This window comes from Meleagris gallopavo, chromosome 2, assembly GCF_905368555.1.
Source record: "Meleagris gallopavo chromosome 2, MGAL_WU_HG_1.1, whole genome shotgun sequence".
In the NCBI taxonomy this organism is placed as follows: domain Eukaryota; kingdom Metazoa; phylum Chordata; class Aves; order Galliformes; family Phasianidae; genus Meleagris; species Meleagris gallopavo.
Window position 1 is genome coordinate 103,707,953 of NC_139405.1, and position 18,252 is coordinate 103,726,204.

The 18,252-nt window shown below is 59.3% G+C and overlaps 1 protein-coding gene across 1 annotated transcript; it reads right to left on the reverse strand.

Moving 5' to 3' along the window:
- Positions 1 to 2,486: 2,486 nt before the first annotated feature.
- DPYSL5 (dihydropyrimidinase like 5) lies at positions 2,487 to 12,155 on the reverse strand. Its single transcript, XM_085218185.1, has 13 exons — positions 12,049 to 12,155; positions 10,554 to 10,818; positions 9,713 to 9,871; positions 9,169 to 9,348; positions 9,027 to 9,095; positions 8,885 to 8,929; positions 8,724 to 8,799; positions 8,478 to 8,634; positions 4,662 to 4,803; positions 4,434 to 4,576; positions 4,152 to 4,359; positions 3,511 to 3,679; positions 2,487 to 3,139 (listed from the first exon to the last, which is right to left on the reverse strand). Exons 2-13 carry the CDS (start codon positions 10,812 to 10,814, stop codon positions 3,054 to 3,056), a joined length of 1,695 nt encoding a protein of 564 aa, XP_085074311.1. The 5' UTR covers positions 10,815 to 10,818; positions 12,049 to 12,155; the 3' UTR covers positions 2,487 to 3,053.
- Between the last annotated feature and the right edge of the window lie 6,097 nt (positions 12,156 to 18,252).

Here is an 18,252-nt window from a genome sequence, read left to right on the forward strand (position 1 = left end):
CCCAAGTGCAAAACTCTGCACTTTGCCGTGTTGAACCTCATCAGGTTCACCCGGGTCCACCTTTCAAGCCTGTTGAGGTCCCTTTGAATGGCATCCCTTCCTTCCACCGTGTCAATCACACCACTCAGCTTGGTGTCGTCAGCAGACTTGCTGAGGGTGCACTCAGTTCCCTCATCAATGTCATTGATAAAGATGTTAAAGAGCACCGGTCCCAAGACAGACCCCTGGGGGACGCCGCTCGTTACCGGCCTCCACCTGGACATAGAGCCATTGATGACCACCTTCTGTCTGCGGTCTTTCAACCAGTTTCTTATTCATCGAGTGGTCCACCATCAAATCCACATCCCTCCAATTTGGAGATAAGGATGCGGTGGGGGGCCATGTTGAAGGCCTTGCTCAAGTCCAGGTAAATGACATCAGTCTCCTTTCCCTTGTCCACCGATGCCGTCACTTCATCATAGAAGGCCACCAGATTGGTTAAGCATGACCTTCCCCTAGTGAAGCCGTGCTGGCTGTCTCGGATCACACGCCCATTCCTCATGTGATCAGGCATGTCATCCAGGATGATCTGTTCCATGATCTTCCCAGGCACAGAGGTGAGACTCACCGGCCTGTGGTTCCCTGGGTCCTCCTTGCTCGCTTTCTGGGAGTGACGTGACCCTTTCTGGGACGAGTCCCCATCTCCATGTCCCCATGTCCCTATGTCCCCATTTCTACGACCCCATGTCCCCACCTCCCCGTGTCCCCACCTCCCCATGTCCTCATCCCTCTGTCTCCATTGTCCCCATGTCACATTCCCTTTTGTGTCTCGATGTCCCCCAGCTCTGTGTCCCTACATCCCCACATCCTTTTCCTGTGTCTGCACTCCCTGTGTCCTCATCTCCATGTCTCCATGTTCTAATTTCTGAGTCCCCGTGTCCCCACCTCCCTGTGTCCCCATGCCATGTCCTCATGTCCCCCACTCCCATGTCCCCATCTCCATGTCCCCATGTCCTCGTTTGTGTCCCCTTATTCCCACCTCCCCATGTCCCCATATCCCCACCTCTCTGTGTTCCCATGCCATATCCCCATCTGTGTCCCCATGTCCCCACACTCCTTGTCCCCATGTCCATGTCCCCATGTCTTCATTTCTGAGTCCCCATATCCCCTGCGTCCCCATGCCATGTCCTCATTTGTGTCCCCATTTCCTCACACACTCATGTCCACATCTGTGTCCCCATGCCCTGTGTCCCCATGTCCTTATTTTTGCCCCCTTATCCCCACATCCCTGTACCCTCATGCCATGTCCCCATTTGTGTCCCCATGTCCTCACACTCACATGTCCCCATCTCCATGTCCCCATGTCCCTGTGTCCCCATGTTCTCATTTGTATCCCCTTATTCCCACCTGCCTGTGTCCCCATGTCCAATTTATCAGTCTCCATGTCCCCACCTCCCTGTGTCCCCATGCCATGTCCCCATTTGTGTCCCCATGTCCCCACACTCCCATGTCCCCATCTGTGTCTCCATGCTCCGTGTCCCCATGTCCTCATTTTTGTCCCCTTATCCCCAAGTCCCCACATCCCTATATCCCCATGCCATCTCTCCATTTGTGTCCCCACGTCCTCACACTCCCACGTCCCCATCTGTGTCCCCATGTCCCCTTATCCCCACCTCCCTGTGTCCCCATCTCCATGTCCCCATTTATGTCCCCGTGTCCCCACATTCCCATGTCCCCATGCCCCATGTCCTAATTTCTGAGTCCCCATGTCCCCACCTTCCTGTGTCCCCATCTCCATGTCCCTATGTCCCTGTGTCCTCATGCCATGTCCCCATTTGTGTCCCCATGTCCCCACACTCCCATGTCCCCACCTCCATGTCCCATGCCCTTATTTTTGCCCCCTTATCCCTAAGTCCCCACATCCCTATATCCCCATGCCATCTCTCCATTTGTCCCCACGTCCTCACACTCCCACATCCCCATCTGTGTCCCCATGTCCCCTTATCCCCACCTCCCTGTGTCCCCATGTCTGATTTCTTAGTCCCCATATCCCCACCTCTTTGTGTCCCCATGCCATGTCCCCATTTATGTTCCTGTGGGGATATTCCCATGTCCCCATGCCCCATGTCCCCATGTCCTAATTTCTGAGTCCCCATGTCCCCACGTCCCCACCTCCCTGTGTCCCCCATGTCCTCACACTCCCAGGTCCCCATCTCTATGTCCCTGTGTCCCCATGTCCTCATTTCTGAGTCCCCATGTCCCTGTGTCCCTGTGTCCCCATACCATGTCCTTATTTTTGCCCCCATGTCCCCACACTCCCATGTCCCCATCTCCACGTCCCCACCTCCATGTCCCATGTCCTTATTTTTGCCCCCTTATCCCCATGTCCCCACATCCCTGTATCCCCATGCCGTGTCCCCACGCCCCCCGCCCCCCCCCATGCTGACGGTGCCGTCGCAGTGCTGTGTTGGTGCCGCCCCTCCGTCCCCGCTCCCATCAGACAGCGCTGCGGTGAGAACAGTTTTAATGAGCGACGGGAGCGGCCCCCCCTCGCCTACGGGGACATCTACGGGGACAAAGTGCACGAAGCCACATTTCACATCTCACACTACCCCGGGGGGGGACGGGGGCAGGGGCGGCCCCATAGCACCATGGTGTGTGTGTGTGTAAGGGGGGGGGGGAGGGCTGGGGTGAGGTGGGTGGGGGTGTGGGGGGGGTCCCTGCGGTGTGTCCCCTCCCGCTATCGACACGAACCATTATTGGGGGCATTTCCACGCGATGCACAAAGGAGGCAAAAAAATGCTCACTGATCCAAACCCGACGTGCAAACAGAAAAGAGACGGGGTGGGGGGGTGGGGGGGGCTTCCTCCTGCCCCCTCCCCCCACCCCCCCAGCCCCGGCCCCATCGCCGGGGCTCAGAACCACGGCCCTACAGCACAGCTCCAGGGGGTCCCCCCCATCCACCGGGGCACCCCTCGGCAGGGGCCACGTCTCGGCTGAGCCGGGGGCGCGGGGCTCGGGGGGCCCCGCCGGAGGGCTGCCTGCATCCTCACTTGGGGGGCAGCCCCTCGGCGTTACCAAATGCCGCTCGATCGCCCTCCGGGGGGGGCGAGGATCCGGGCCGAGGCGCGCTTGGGGACGTGATCATCGATCTGCGAACCTGCGCGGGACAGACGGACACGTAGATGGGTGGACGGGACCCGTAGCGCAGCCCCCCCCCAGCACCACTCCCACCCTCTCCGACACCATGGGAGCGTGGGATGGGGATGGGGATGGGATGAGGTCAGCCCCTGCCCGGCCCAGGAGCCTTGGGTGCTGCATACAGGGAAGGGGGGGGGATATAGGGGGGTGTACGGGGGGTATACTGGGACAGCTGGGGAGCACTGGGACGCTCAGGATGCACTGGGATGCCCAGGGCTGTACTGGGACGCTCCAGGTTGGTGGCGTGGTGTGGCTGGGGAGGCATTGGGAAGGCCAGGTTTGTCCCTGGGGTTACACTGGGGTGCCCTGGGGGTGCCGGGCCCCTCTTACCGGACAGGCTGAAGCTGGACTCGTGCAGGTCCCTCATGCCCCCGTGGCGCGTGGCAGGCCGGGTGGGCGTATCAGCCAAGGGTGTCCCCGTGTCTTTTTTCCCCGCGTGGACCACTGCTGCCACGTCCCCCAGGTACGGGCTGCGGTCCACGGCCCTCGGCTTTAAGCTCTGCCGGGAGATGGGGAGGGAGAGGGGGGAGAAGCACAGAGCGGGGGGAGCTGTGAGCTGAGCCCATTTGGGGAGCTATGGGGTGGGTGTGGGGTTATGGGGTGGGCGTCGGGTTGTGGGGTCTCCCTGCAGCCATGGGGTGGGCGTGGGGTGCCCCTTGGTGTGTGGGATGGAGATGGGGGGGGGGTGGTCTGTGGTTTATGAGGAAGAGGTGGATGGCCCCGCTGGTTCTGCCCCGTGCCCCCCTGCAATGCCATCCTCCAGAGCAACACCACCCACGCCCCCAGCAATTGTCCTGGTGCCGTGGTGTGGGGACACGATGGGGAGATGAGTGGGGATAGGGTGGAGATAGAGGTGGAGGTGGGGATGGGGATGGAGATGGGGATGGAGATGGGGATGGAGATGGGTCCCATCCAGACCATGGCACAACAGCACGGTGCCTCTGCTGCCTGCATGTCCCCATGCCCCACACCTTCTCGCGCTGCACCAGCTTCTTGTAGACGCAGTCGGGGAAGGAGCGCAGCGGGCAGAAGCGCCCGGTGCCCTCGGCACACATGAAGACTCCGTTCTCGTAGACCACGCGCCCGCGGCTGATGGTGACCAGCGGCACGCCGTGGCACCGCATGTTCTCATACAGGTTGATGTCCCCTCCCTGCACTTGGGTGCTGGCCGAGATGGTCCTGGCGGGCGAGAAGCGGGGTGCTGAGCGGCGCCCCGTGGTGCCATCCCCGCCACCGCCGCGCCCCACACCGACCTGGTGGCCTCGGGGTCCCACACCACCACGTCGGCGTCGGCGCCGGGCACGATGCGGCCCTTGCGGGGGTACAGGTTGTGCAGCTTGGCCGCGTTGGAGCTGGTGACGGCCACGAAGCGGTTCTCGTCCATTTTGCCCCCCACCTGCGGGGTGGGAGCGCGGTGAGGACGTGCCTCCCCCGAGGGACGGGCCGTATGCCACCCATAGGGCTGCAGCCCCTGCACGCACCACGCCGCGCTCCCAGATGATGTTCATGCGGTCCTGCACCCCGCTGACGCCGTGCGGGATCTTGGTGAAGTCCTCGCGGCCCATCGCCTTCTGCTTGGCGCTGAACGGGCGGTGGTCCGAGGCCACCACGTTCAGAGTGTCACTGCGGGGAATGGGCATGGAGGGGCTGGGGGTCATCGCTGGTGGAGGGGCATGGGGAGAGGGGTTCTGTGCAATGGGGTGCTCAGGAGTGGTGCAGAGGGGTGCCTGTGTGCTCAGAGGGGGACATCCATGCATTGAGGTGCTCAGGGAGTGGGGCTTCCGTACAGTAGAATGCTCAGAACCTATGGAGCAAAGTGCTTGGGGAGCTGGGCACCCATGCAATGGGATTCTTGGGGGCAGGGTGCTTGGAGAGCGAGGTGCTCATGGATTGGGACACCCATGCATTTGGGTGTTCAGGGAATGAGGCTTCCATGCAGTAGAGTGCTCAGGACCTGTGGAGTGGGGTGCTTGGGAGCTGGGTACCCACATAGCGGGATGCCTGGGGAGCAGGGTGCTTGGGGAGTTGAGCACCCACAAAGTGGGGTTCTTGGGGAGTGGGATACTCATGCAGTGGGGTGCTTGGAGGGTTGAGTGCATGTGGATTGGGACATCCATGCATTGAGATGCTTGGGGAGTGGGGCTTCCATGCAGTGGGGTCCTTGAGGAGTGGGACACTTATGCAGTAGGGTACTTAGGGAGTTGGGTGCTCGTGGATTGCAGTGGCATGCTTGGAGAGTTGGGTGCTTGTGGATTGGGACACCCATGCACCGAGGTGCTCAGGGAGTGGGGCTTCCATGCAGTGGGGTGCTCAGGAGCCATGGAGTGCGGTGCTTGGGGAGCTGGGCACCTGTGCTATGGGGTGGTGAGGGAGTAGGGTGCTTGTTGATTGGGACACTCATGCACTGAGGTACACAGGGAATGGGACTCAGTGGGGTGCTCAGGAGCCATGGAGCAGGGTGCTTGGGGAGCTGGGCACCCACAAAGTGGGGGTCCTTGAGGAGTGGGATACTCATGCAGTGGGGTGCTTGGAGGGTTGAGTGCATGTGGATTGGGACACCCATGCATTGAGGTGCCCAGGGAGTGGAACTTCCATGCAGTAGAATGCTCAGGAGCCATGGAGCAGCATGCTTGGGGAGCTGGGCACCCATGCAGTGCGGTTCTTGGGGAGCAGGGTACTTGGAGAGTGAGGTGCTCATGGATTGGGATACTCACACATTGAGGTGCTCGGGGACTGGGGCTTCCATGCAGTGGGGTGCTCTGGACTCATGGAGCAGGGTGCTTGGGGAGCTGGGCACCCACACAGTGGGGCTCTTGGGGAGGGGGACATTCATGCAGTGAAGATCTTGGGGAGGAGAACACCCATGGAGTGGGGTACTCGGGGAGCAGGGTGCTTGGAGAGTGGGGTGCTCGGATAGTGGGCTATCTGTGCAATGTGGTGGTGGGGGAGTGGGATTTTTGTTGATGGGACACCCACACATTGAGATGATCGGGGAGTAAGGCTTCCATGCAATAGAGTGTTCAGGATCCATGGAGCAGGGTGCTTGGGGAGCTGGACACCCTTGCAATGGGATGCCTGGAGAGCAGGGTGCTTGGGGAGTGGGGTGCTCAGGGTGTAGGGCATCCGTGCAATGGGGTGCTTGTGGACCGGGACACTCACACACTGAGGTGCTCAGGGAGTGGGGCTTCTGTACAGTGGGGTGCTCTGGACCCACGGAGCAGGGTGCTTGGGGAGCTGGGCATCCATGCAGGGGGGGTTCTTGGGAGTGGGACAGTCATGCAATGGAGTTCTTGGGGAAGGGGATGCTCATGGAGTGGGGTGCTTGGGAAGCATAGTGCTTAGGGAGCTGGGCACCTGTGCAATGGGGTGGTGGGGAGTGGGATTTTTGTCGATGAGGCATCTATGCATTGAGATGCTTGGGGAGTGGGGCTTCCATGCAGTGGGGTCCTTGAGGAGTGGGACACTCATGCAGTAGGGTACTTAGGGGGTTGGGTGCTCGTGGATTGCAGTGGCATGCTTGGAGAGTTGGGTGCTTGTGGATTGGGACACCCATGCACCGAGGTGCTCAGGGAGTGGGGCTTCCATGCAGTGGGGTGCTCGGGAGCCATGGAGTGCGGTGCTTGGGGAGCTGGGCACCTGTGCTATGGGGTGGTGAGGGAGTGGGGTGCTTGTTGATTGGGACACTCATGCACTGAGGTACACAGGGAATGGGACTCAGTGGGGTGCTCAGGAGCCATGGAGCAGGGTGCTTGGGGAGCTGGGCACCCACAAAGTGGGGGTCCTTGAGGAGTGGGATACTCATGCAGTGGGGTGCTTGGAGGGTTGAGTGCATGTGGATTGGGACACCCATGCATTGAGGTGCCCAGGGAGTGGAACTTCCATGCAGTAGAATGCTCAGGAGCCATGGAGCAGCATGCTTGGGGAGCTGGGCACCCATGCAGTGCGGTTCTTGGGGAGCAGGGTACTTGGAGAGTGAGGTGCTCATGGATTGGGATACTCACACATTGAGGTGCTCGGGGACTGGGGCTTCCATGCAGTGGGGTGCTCCAGACTCATGGAGCAGGGTGCTTGGGGAGCTGGGCACCCACGCAGTGGGGCTCTTGGGGAGGGGGACATTCATGCAGTGAAGATCTTGGGGAGGAGAACACCCATGGAGTGGGGTACTCGGGGAGCAGGGTGCTTGGAGAGTGGGGTGCTCGGATAGTGGGCTATCTGTGCAATGTGGTGGTGGGGGAGTGGGATTTTTGTTGATGGGACACCCACACATTGAGATGCTTGGGGAGTAAGGCTTCCATGCAGTAGAGTGCCCAGGATCCATGGAGCAGGGTGCTTGGGGAGCTGGACACCCTTGCAATGGGATGCCTGGAGAGCAGGGTGCTTGGGGAGTGGGGTGCTCAGGGTGTAGGGCATCCGTGCAATGGGGTGCTTGTGGACTGGGACACTCACACACTGAGGTGCTCAGGGAGTGGGGCTTCTGTACAGTGGGGTGCTCTGGACCCACGGAGCAGGGTACTTGGGGAGCTGGGCATCCATGCAGGGGGGGTTCTTGGGAGTGGGACAGTCATGCAATGGAGTTCTTGGGGAAGGGGATGCTCATGGAGTGGGGTGCTTGGGAAGCATAGTGCTTAGGGAGCTGGGCACCTGTGCAATGGGGTGGTGGGGGAGTGGGATTTTTGTTGATGGGACATCCATGCATTGAGATGCTTGGGGAGTGGGGCTTCCATGCAGTAGGGTCCTTGAGGAGTGGGACACTCATGCAGTAGGGTACTTAGGGGGTTGGGTGCTCGTGGATTGCAGTGGCATGCTTGGAGAGTTGGGTGCTTGTGGACTGGGACACCCATGCACCGAGGTGCTCAGGGAGTGAGGCTTCCATGCAGTGGGGTGCTCAGGAGCCAAGGAGTGTGGTGCTTGGGGAGCTGGGCACCTGTGCTATGGGGTGGTGAGGGAGAGGGGTGCTTGTTGATTGGGACACTCATGCACTGAGGTACACAGGGAATGGGACTCAGTGGGGTGCTCAGGAGCCATGGAGCAGGGTGCTTGGGGAGCTGGGCACCCACAAAGTGGGGGTCCTTGGGGAGTGGGATACTCATGCAGTGGGGTGCTTGGAGAGTTGGGTGCTTGGGGAGCTGGGCACTCATGCAGTGGGATGTTTGGGGAGTGGAGTGCTCAGGTACTGAGGTGCCCATTCAGTGGGGTGCTCAGCAGTAGGACTGCCAGGGAGCAGGGTGTTTGGGCAGCAGGGCACCCAGGGTCTGGGAATGGAGCTGGGGCGCCTCAAGGTGCCCGGGTGGGGGTACCTGGCAAGCAGGCTGAGGAGGTGAGCGGAGGTGTTGGTGTCGAGGCGCAGCGGGGGCACGGTGACATAGGCGGCGGCGTGGAACCAGTCCTGGTGGTAGTAGTGCAGCCCCGTCAGCGTGGCGTGCGCCGTCGTCGTCTCCGCGTACACAGCCTTCCCTGCAGGAGGGGCACGGTGTGGGGACGGGGACGTGGACCACGCACGTGCCCGTGTCCCAGTGCACGTCCCCGCAGCTCCCCCGGCATACCCTGCATCTTGGCGGCCGCGATGACGTCCCCCGCCGCCATGCTGGAGACGTTCACCAGGTAGACGGGGCAGTGCGTCTGCGGGCAGAGCCGCCATGGGGTGACACGGGGACCCCCGAGTTGGGGGCACCGCCCGCAGCCCCCCACGGAGTGCAGCACTCACCCTGTTGGCGATGGTGATGGCGCGGTGCGTGGCCTCCGCCTCCAGCTGTGGGGAGAGGGAGCACGGCATGGTACCAGGAGGGGGGACAACGGAGGCAGAGCATGGAGTGGGGACAGCCTCCACCCCCCCTCCCCGCACCCACCTCCTCAGGCCGGCTGATCTCGATGCCCTCAGGCCCGGTGATGCCCAACTCCAGCGCTTCCTTCGCTCCCTGTGGGACACAGCACAGTGTTGTGGTGTCACCGTGTCACTGTGTCACCCCATCTTCGCAGCCTCTCGCCCACCTCAGCCACCAGGTCCCCGTTCTCGGCGTGCACGCGGGCGATGGCCCCGATGTCCCGGCAGGCACGCAGAGCCTGGTACAGCTCCCCATCCCGCAGCATGTACAGCTCCTTGTAGGCCAGGAACATCTGGAAGGAGTTCACTCCCTTCTCCCTCACCAGCGTCTCCATCTCCGCCTTCACCTGCAGTGGGGGCACAGCGGCTGCGGACACCCCCATATGGGGCAGGGCCCACACATCACCCCATGGGATGGGGACAGAGTGGCTCTGGGGCACATGGAGCTATGGGGTGGGTGCAATGTGGACCCATAGCTGGGGGCTGTGGCAGAGTGGTCAGAGCACGTCCCATGGGGCAGGATGCAGGTGGCTCCTGCGAGGCCACCGAGTGTCCCCTCTCCTTGGGGTGGACACAATGGGGACCCACGTCATCCTTAGTACAGTGACACACCGGTGCCTTGGGGCACCTCTGGCTACGGGGTAGGCGCAGACGGGCACAAGGGAGGCTCAGCGGGGGGAATCCCACCCACCCCATGGGGGGGTCACCCACCTGCGGCGCCCACCAGGTGACACCCACATGCAGGGCGTAGTCGCAGCACACCTGGGGGTCTGCAAGCGCTCGGCACCGCTCGAAGGCATCCACCAGCGAGCGCTCCTTGGCGGGCAGCACGTGGCCCAGCACCATCGTCGTGCCCCCCACCAGCGCCGCCTGCGGGGACACGGTGGGGAGATGATGGGGCGATGGCCCCGTGTCACCCTGCAGTGCTAAGCCACAAAGCCACAAAGCTGCTTTGGCGGTGGCACCGCGCCGGGTGTCACCACTGTCATTGTGTGTGCGCCGCGGGGATGGGGACAGGGACAGACGGCGCTGCCCCACACAATGGAGCTCTGTGCAGGGGATGGGGCTGTGCTGGGAGGAGTGGGGCTGGGGGTGGGGGAGGGACTCACGGCACTGCTGAGATTTATGGCATGGATGGAATCTAAGGCAAGGTTGGGACACACGGCATGGCACAAATGGGACCCATGGCATGGCTGAGACCCGTGGCATGGCTGAGACCTGTGGCATGGCCGGGACCCGTGGCATGGCACAACTGGGACCCACGGCATGGCTAAGACCCATTGCATGGCTGGGACGCACAGCATGGCTGGGACACACAGCATGGCACAGCTGGGACCCACAGCATAGCACAACTGGGACCCGTGGCATGATTAGGACCTACAGGATGACTGGGACCTATGGCACAGGTGGGACCCGTGGCATGGAGCCAGGGCACGGCCAAGACCTACAGCACAACCATGTGCTGGATCCAGCAGTGACCTCTATGGGGCAATGACCCAAATGGCTCCAATCCACCCCTCCTTGCACCCTTAAGCCCCACGGCGCGCCCCACCTTGGTGCCGTGGTAGAAGTCATCGAGGCAGGTGGCGTTCATGAAGGTCTGGTGGAAGTGGGTGCTGGTGTCGATGCCGCCGGGGATGACCAGCTTGCCGCTGGCGTCGATCACCTTGGCACCACCGGGGATCATCAGCTCGCGCCCCACTTGCTGGATGATGCCGTTCTCGATGTAGACGTCGGCCTCCATGGAGCAGTCGTCGTTCACCACCTTCCCCCCCTTGATCAGGATCCGCACCGAGGCCGCGTTGGCGAGCATGGCGCTGCGGGCACGGCGTGGGGCAGCGGGGTGCCCCCGGGGTCAATGGGGCGCTCCGTAGGGCCGGCACCACCCGCACGCAGCCGCAGCCCCACGCTAACCCCATAACCCACAGCCCCACGTCCTATGGGGCGGCTCCGCCTCCCGCCACGGGGACGCCCGGCGCTCCGCCCCATAGCCCCCAGCCCCACAGCAGCTGAGCATCCCAGCACTGCGGCTCGGGCAGCTGCCCGGGGTGGGGCCACGGGTCTGACCCACGCCCCGTAGCACCGGGAATGCCATTACCCGCACAGCCGCTCCGCTCCGGCCCCGCGCAATGGGGACGAAGAGTCAGAGCCCTACGAGGCAGACCCACAGGGACAGACCTCGCGGCGTGGGGCAGACGGATGGGGACGTGGGGACGCCCCGGGTGGCAGCGGCTGCTGCGTCGCAGCCCGGAGATGAAAGAGACAGCGGTGACGGATTTGGGGCGTCGGGGAGAGGCACCGCCCTGCAGCAGCGATGGGGCCGACCCACGGGGGGCGGCGGGATCCGACCCACGGGGGGGCGGCGGCGGCGGCGCGGGCGGGACGCGCGTGGGACCCGCGGTGCGCGGCCCCAAACGCCGCTCGGCCCCGAATCTCACCTCCCCATCGGTGGCACCCGACGGCCCCGCGCCGCCCCAAATCCCACAGCGGTACCCGACGGGCACCGCCCGCGCTCCACCCGCACTCCCCCAACCCGCATCCCCGCAGCGGTACCCATCGCGAGCACCTCCAGTCCCCAAATCCCACGCGGCCCCGCCCGCCCCCCCCCCTTCCCCGCTTTGTGCCGCGGCCCCGCGGAGGACAAAGGCGGCGGCGCTGCGGCCACGCCCGGGGGTCCCCCCCCCCCCGCTCCGGTACCGCCGCCGCTCCCCTCCCCCCCGACCCTCCCGGTACCGCCCCGCAGACAAAGCCCCATTGTTCCCTGCCCTATCGCGATACCCCGCGCCCACCCTTGGCCCTGTCGCGACGCTGCCACCCGAGGGAGGGGTTGAGCGTGGAGGTGACCCCGGGGCATATCGCGACAGCCCCTCCCCATCGCGATACGCGCACCTGTCGCGATCAGGACGCGCCTATCGCGATATGGGGGAAACAAACGCGGCTCGGCGGGAACAGAAATGCCATTTCCCACAGAATCCCATCGCATCCCATAATAGCACACCGCTCATCCCATAATAGCATCCATCCGCGCCCCATCCTCCCGCCCGTACCTCCGTTCTCCGCTCCGCTCCGCTCCCGCCGCACCCTCCGCTCCGCTCCGCTATCCCTTGAGCCACGCCCCCAGGGCCGGGGCCAGCTGAGAGCTCGTCCAATCATTGCTCGCATTCCCCACTAATGGGCGGGGCCTTCTGATGGGCAGGTGTAATGGGCGGGGCCTGGCAGTGAGCCCACGCCCAGCCAGCGGCACCTGTCGTTGCCGTGGGGACGGCGCCGAGGGCCCCGCCCACAGAGCCCTATGTGAAATGCCATTGGCTGATGGCAGCACCCCGCGGAATCCCATTGGCTGATCATGTCTCTCCCGGCATCTCATTGGCTGAGCTCAGCCCCCAGTGGTCACCCCGCCCCGGAAGGCCCAGTGCTTTTGCCCCATAGACAGACCTGTGCACGTATATAGCTTATAAAACCTACAGATCTCCTATAGACCATATAGCCTCCTACAGCCCCCCCATATTCCCCTATTGCCCCCTATAGCCCTCTGTAGACTCCTATATGCCCTACAAACCCCACTGATCTTATATAGTCTCCTATAGCCCCCCCATAGACTCTACAGTCCCCTTTGACACCCTATACATCCCCTATAACTCTCTATAGCCTCCATGTCCCTTATAGATCCCCTATAGACTTGTGCAACCTCTACAACCTCTGTAGACCTTGGTAGCCCCCTACAGCTCCCCACAGACCCTGTAGCTCCTTGTAGAGTCCCCTGTAGACCCTAGAAAACTGAGGCAGGCGCTGTGCCAGACAATTTCTGACCCACAGCTTGTGGGGAGACAATCTATTGGGATCCCATCATCCACTGAAGTCCCTGTCAGCCATTGGGATCCCATCACCTACAGTGACCTCACCATTCATTGGGATTCCATCATCTACAGAGACCGCACCAGCTGTTGGGAATGCCATCACCCATGGAGGTCTCCATCACCCATTGGGATCTCATGATTGGTTGTGATACCAACACCCATTGAAGACCCATCACCCACTGAGGTGCCCACTGTCCATTGGGACTCAACCACCCATTGGGACTCCGCCATTCATTGGGATCTCATCACTCATTGAGATCCCAGCATCCATCAGGATCCCATCACCCCTGAGGTCTCCATCACCCACTGGGAGTCCATCATCCATTGAGGTCCCTGTCATCCATTGAGATCCCATCAGCAACGACAATGATACTACCCAATAGGACCCCATCATTCATTATCCATTGAGGTCTCCCTCACTCATTATGGTCTCCATCACTTACTAGGATCCTGTCACTCATCAGGACTACATCACCCATTGAAGTTCTCCATCACCCATCTGGATCCCATCATCCATTGAGATCCCATCATCCACTGAGGTCTCCATCGCTTACTGAGATCCCATCATCCATTGAGATCCCATCATCCATTGAGGTCTCCATTGCTTACTGGGACCCTATCATGAATGTGAATGCCATTACCTAATTGGACCCACTGAGACTCCACTTCTCATGGGAATCTATCAGCCACTAAAATCCCACCACTCATTGGGACCTCACTATCCAATGGCAATATATCACCTGTTGATCATCCATAGGGCCCTGCCACCCACTGGGACCTCATCACCTATTGGGACCTCATCATCCATTAGGATCCCATCATCTATTGAGATCTCCATCACCCGCTGAGGTCCCATCACCCATTGAGATCTTACCACCGATTGAGATATTACCATCCATTGGGATCCCACTACCCACTGGGACTCCATCACCCATTGGGATCTCATCACTCTTTGAGATCTCATCACCCATTGGGACCCTATCACCCACTGAGGTTTCTATCACCCACTGGGACCCCATTAGACACTGAGGTCCCCTACTAGGGAACCCAGTAGGACTCCATCACCCACTGAGAAATCATCACCCATTGAGGTCTCCATCACCCATTAAGGTCCCATCACCAGCTTGGGTCCCATCACCCATTCGGACCCCATCACCAACAGGAATGCCACTACCCAATGGGATGCCATCACCCATTGAGACCTCATCACCCATTGGGACCCATCAACCATTGGGACCCCATACCTCTTGAGGTCTCTATCACCCATTGGGACCCCAACACCAGTGGGAATGCTGCTATCCAATGGGACCCCATCACTCATTGAGAACCCATCACCCACTGTTATTCCCATCACTCACTGAGATCTCACCATCCATTGGGATCCCACTACCCACTGGGACTCCACCACCCCCTAGGACCTCACCACCCATCGGGATGCCATCACCCATTGAGATTCCATCACCTACTGAGACCCCACCATCCATTAGGATCTCATCACCCATTGGGACTCCATTAGCCACCAAGATCCCCTATTGGGGGACCCAGTAGGATCCCATCACCCAATGAGATCTCCATCACTCATTGCGGTCCAGGCACTTGTTGGGATCTTATCACACAATGGGACCGCATTATCAACAGGAACACCATTACTCAATATGACCCCATTACCCATTGAGAGTCCAGAAGCCACTGAGGTCTCCCTCACTGAGGTCCCATCACTGTCTAGGATCCCATCACCCTTTCAGACCCCATCACCAATGGGAGTGCCACTACCCACTGAGATCCCATCACCCCATTGGGATCCCACTACACAATGGGATCCCATCACCCACTGAGGTCTCCATCACTGAAGTCCCATCACCCATTGGGATTCCATCACCCATTGGGATCCCATAACCAGCAGGGACACCATGACTTATTGGGACCCCATCACCCACTGGGATACCACCACCCACACCCACTGAGGTCTCCATCATGCACTGGGACCCCATCACCCCACTGGGATCCCACTACACAATGGGATCCCGCTACACAATGGGATCCCGCTGAGGTCTTCATTACAAATTGAGGTCCCTCATCATCCTCTGGGATCCCATCACCCATTTGAACACCATCACTAACAGGAACACCATGACTTATAAAGACCCAGTCACCCATTGGGATCCCATTATCTGTGGAGATCTTCATCACTCATTGAAGTCCCTCATCACTCATTGGGATCTCATCACCAACAGGAACACCACGACTTATTGGGACCCCATCACCCATTGGGATCCCACCACCCACACCCACTGAAATCTCCATCACACACTGGGACTCCTTCACCCATTGGGACTCCATCACCCATTTGGACTCCATTACCAATGGGAGTGCCAACACCTATTAGGACTACGTCACCCATTGGGACCCCATCACCCATTTGGACTCCATCACCCATTTGGACTCCATCACCAATGGGAGTGCCAACACCTATTAGGACTACGTCACCCATTGGGACCCCATCACCCATTAAGGTCTCCATCACACATTGAGGTCCCCCATCACCAACAGGAACACCAGTACTCATTAAGACACCATCACCCATTTGGATCCCATCACCCACACCCACTCCATCACCCATTGAGATCCCACAATGCATTGGGACCCCATCACCCACTGGGATTCCATTACCTGTTGAGATCTCCATCACCCACTGAGATCCCATCACCCACTGAGACCCTGCCACCTATTAAGGTCTCCATCACCAATGGGACCCCACACCCAAAGGGCTCCATCCCACTGACGCCGCACGGAACCACACAGAGACCTATTTTTCTCTTTTTTTTTCCTCTTTTTTTTCTCCTTTTTTTTTTTTTTTTTTTTTTTTGCACAAAAACAGTACATTTATTCAAGTGTTCTCCAGCACAAGTACATTAGAAAGGAGCTCGTCTTTATGGTATTCTTCCGGGCACCAGAGAAAAAATAAAAAGGCGGATGGGATGGGAGCGGGACGGACAGACTTCCTACACCTGCTGCACGCATTTGACCTCTTAATTAGTTCAGAACAGCAATGTCACGAGCAATACTCACACAGATACAACAGAGCGCCGGGCAGCGGCCGCGGGCGAACCGTACGGTGAAATGTACACAGCTCCCGGCAATAAATAGAGAAGCGACCCTAAAAAAAAAAAACAAAACAAAACCAAAAAACCGGAAAAAAACAAAAAAACAAAAAACGGAAAAAACAAAAAAAACCCCAAAACAACGCAAAACCAAAAGGAACGAACCGAGAGAGAGAAAGAGAGAGAGAGAGAGGATGAGGAGGAGGAGGAGGAGGAAGGGCGCGGGGCGGAATGTGGCGCGGGCGGCGGCGCCCGCCGGAGGAGCGGTCCCAACTCGACGCGGCGATCCCTCGGGTGAGCACATGGCGTGCCACACACTGCGGCGCTGCAGCTGCTTCCACGGCGCGGGGCGGAAACACGCGAGCGCGGCTGGCTTCAAGTACAAAGTTAAAATGCCTTTTTTTTTTTCTTTTTTTTTTCTTTTTTCTTTTTTTTTCTTTTTTTTTTTTCCACTTTTTTTTCTTTTTTTTTCTCTTATTTTTTTTTCTTTTCTTCTTTTACTTTTTTCTATTTTACTTTCATTTTTTTCTTTTTTTTCTCTTTTTTTTTTCCTCTCATTCATTTCTCCTGTTTTTGTTTTTTTCCATCTTTTTTTTTTAATGATTTTTTTTTTGCCTTTTACTTTTTTAATAATAATATATCAGAGTAAAATTATAGTGCTCTTTGAAACTCCACTACGAGAAAACGAAACAAACAGTCATTGTCTGGACAGCAGACTTAAGTTAACAATATATATTCTTAATAAAACGTTTTAGCACCGTGTTTGTCACCTATCCCTCGGCGGATCTTAAGGAATTTAGGTTTCTTTCTTTTTTTTTTTTTTTTTAATTTTTCTTTATTTTTTCTTTCTTTTTTTTTCTTTTTTTTTTTTTTAAATCTAGGGCTGTGCAACAAAAGGTGTCTGTTTGTCTTAAAAAAAGCTGTGGGTCGGGGACGTTAAAAACGGAACTCTTTCCCCACGTATCCCCCATAGTGGGGGCCGCTGCCGCGGGCGCCTTCCAGTTGTGCTGCAATGGAGGAGCTGCTGCTTCCCTGTGCTGCATTGCAGCGTATGCTGCAGGGCCGTGCATCGCTTGCTCTGGTATGCTGCAGGGCTGTGCAGGACCTGCAAAGTTGGCACCCTATGCTGCAGGGCTCTGCACAGCTTGCATCGGGTGTTGCAGCACCATGCACGACCTGCAAGCAGTGCTGCAGGGCTGTGCAAAGCGTGCACCCTCTGCTGCTGGGACATGCAGGGCCTGCAACCTGTGCTGCAGAGCCGTGCAAAATTTGGAGCCTACACAGCAGGGCTATGCATTGCTCTGCACCTAGTGTTGCAGGACCATGCACAACCAGCAAACAGCGCTGCAGCACCACACAAAGTTTGCACCCTATGCTGCTGGGTTATGCCAGGTTTGCATCTGGTGCTGCAGGGCTGCGCAGGACCTGCAATCAGCGCTGCAAAATTGGCACCCTATGCTGCAGGGCCATGTACAGCTTGCATCTGGTGCTGCATTACAATGCGGGATGGACAAACAGTGCTAACAGGGCCATGCAGGGTTTGCACCCTGTGATGCAGGGCCATGCAGGGTTTGCATTTGGTGCTTCAGGACTTGCACTCAGCATTGCAGAATGGCGCAGGACTTGCACCCAGAGCTGCAGGACTTGCAGTCAGCACTGCAGGGCCATGAGGGTTTTGCAGCCATGCTGCAGCACGCACCATGCAGGCCCTGCACCCAGCACCACTCAGGACCCACAGCACTGCCCCAGCCCCACGGCTCGGCCCCCTCCTAGCACCATGGGGACCCCCTGCCCCGAGCACCTCTCCAAGCACCCCGCAACACCGCCGGCTGGCTCGCTGCGCATTAGCCAGCACCCTGCACCGAGCTGCCGGCGGCGGTGGTGGCACGGGGGAGCTGGGGGTGTCCTGGCCCCCGCCCTGCGCACGGGACCCCCCCCTTTCACAGTTACAGGAAGAGACGGCAACGGGGCCCCCCCGTGCCTTAGCACCAGTCCCTGCGCTCCCCCCGTGCACCGCAGCTGAACCCCGAGCGCTGAGCACCATCCGCACCGCAGCACTGCTGAATGCACCCAGCTCTGGAACTCTGCCACCAGGGTGTCGTCCTCGCCACTGTCACTGCCACCGTGACTGTCACCACGACCATCATCGTCACTATCATCATGACTGTCACAGTCACCATCACCATGACCATCATCACAACTGTCACGATGACCGTAACCATCAGCATGATCATGACTATGACTATCACCGTCATCATCACTGTTACAATGAGCATGACCCATCACCAAGTCC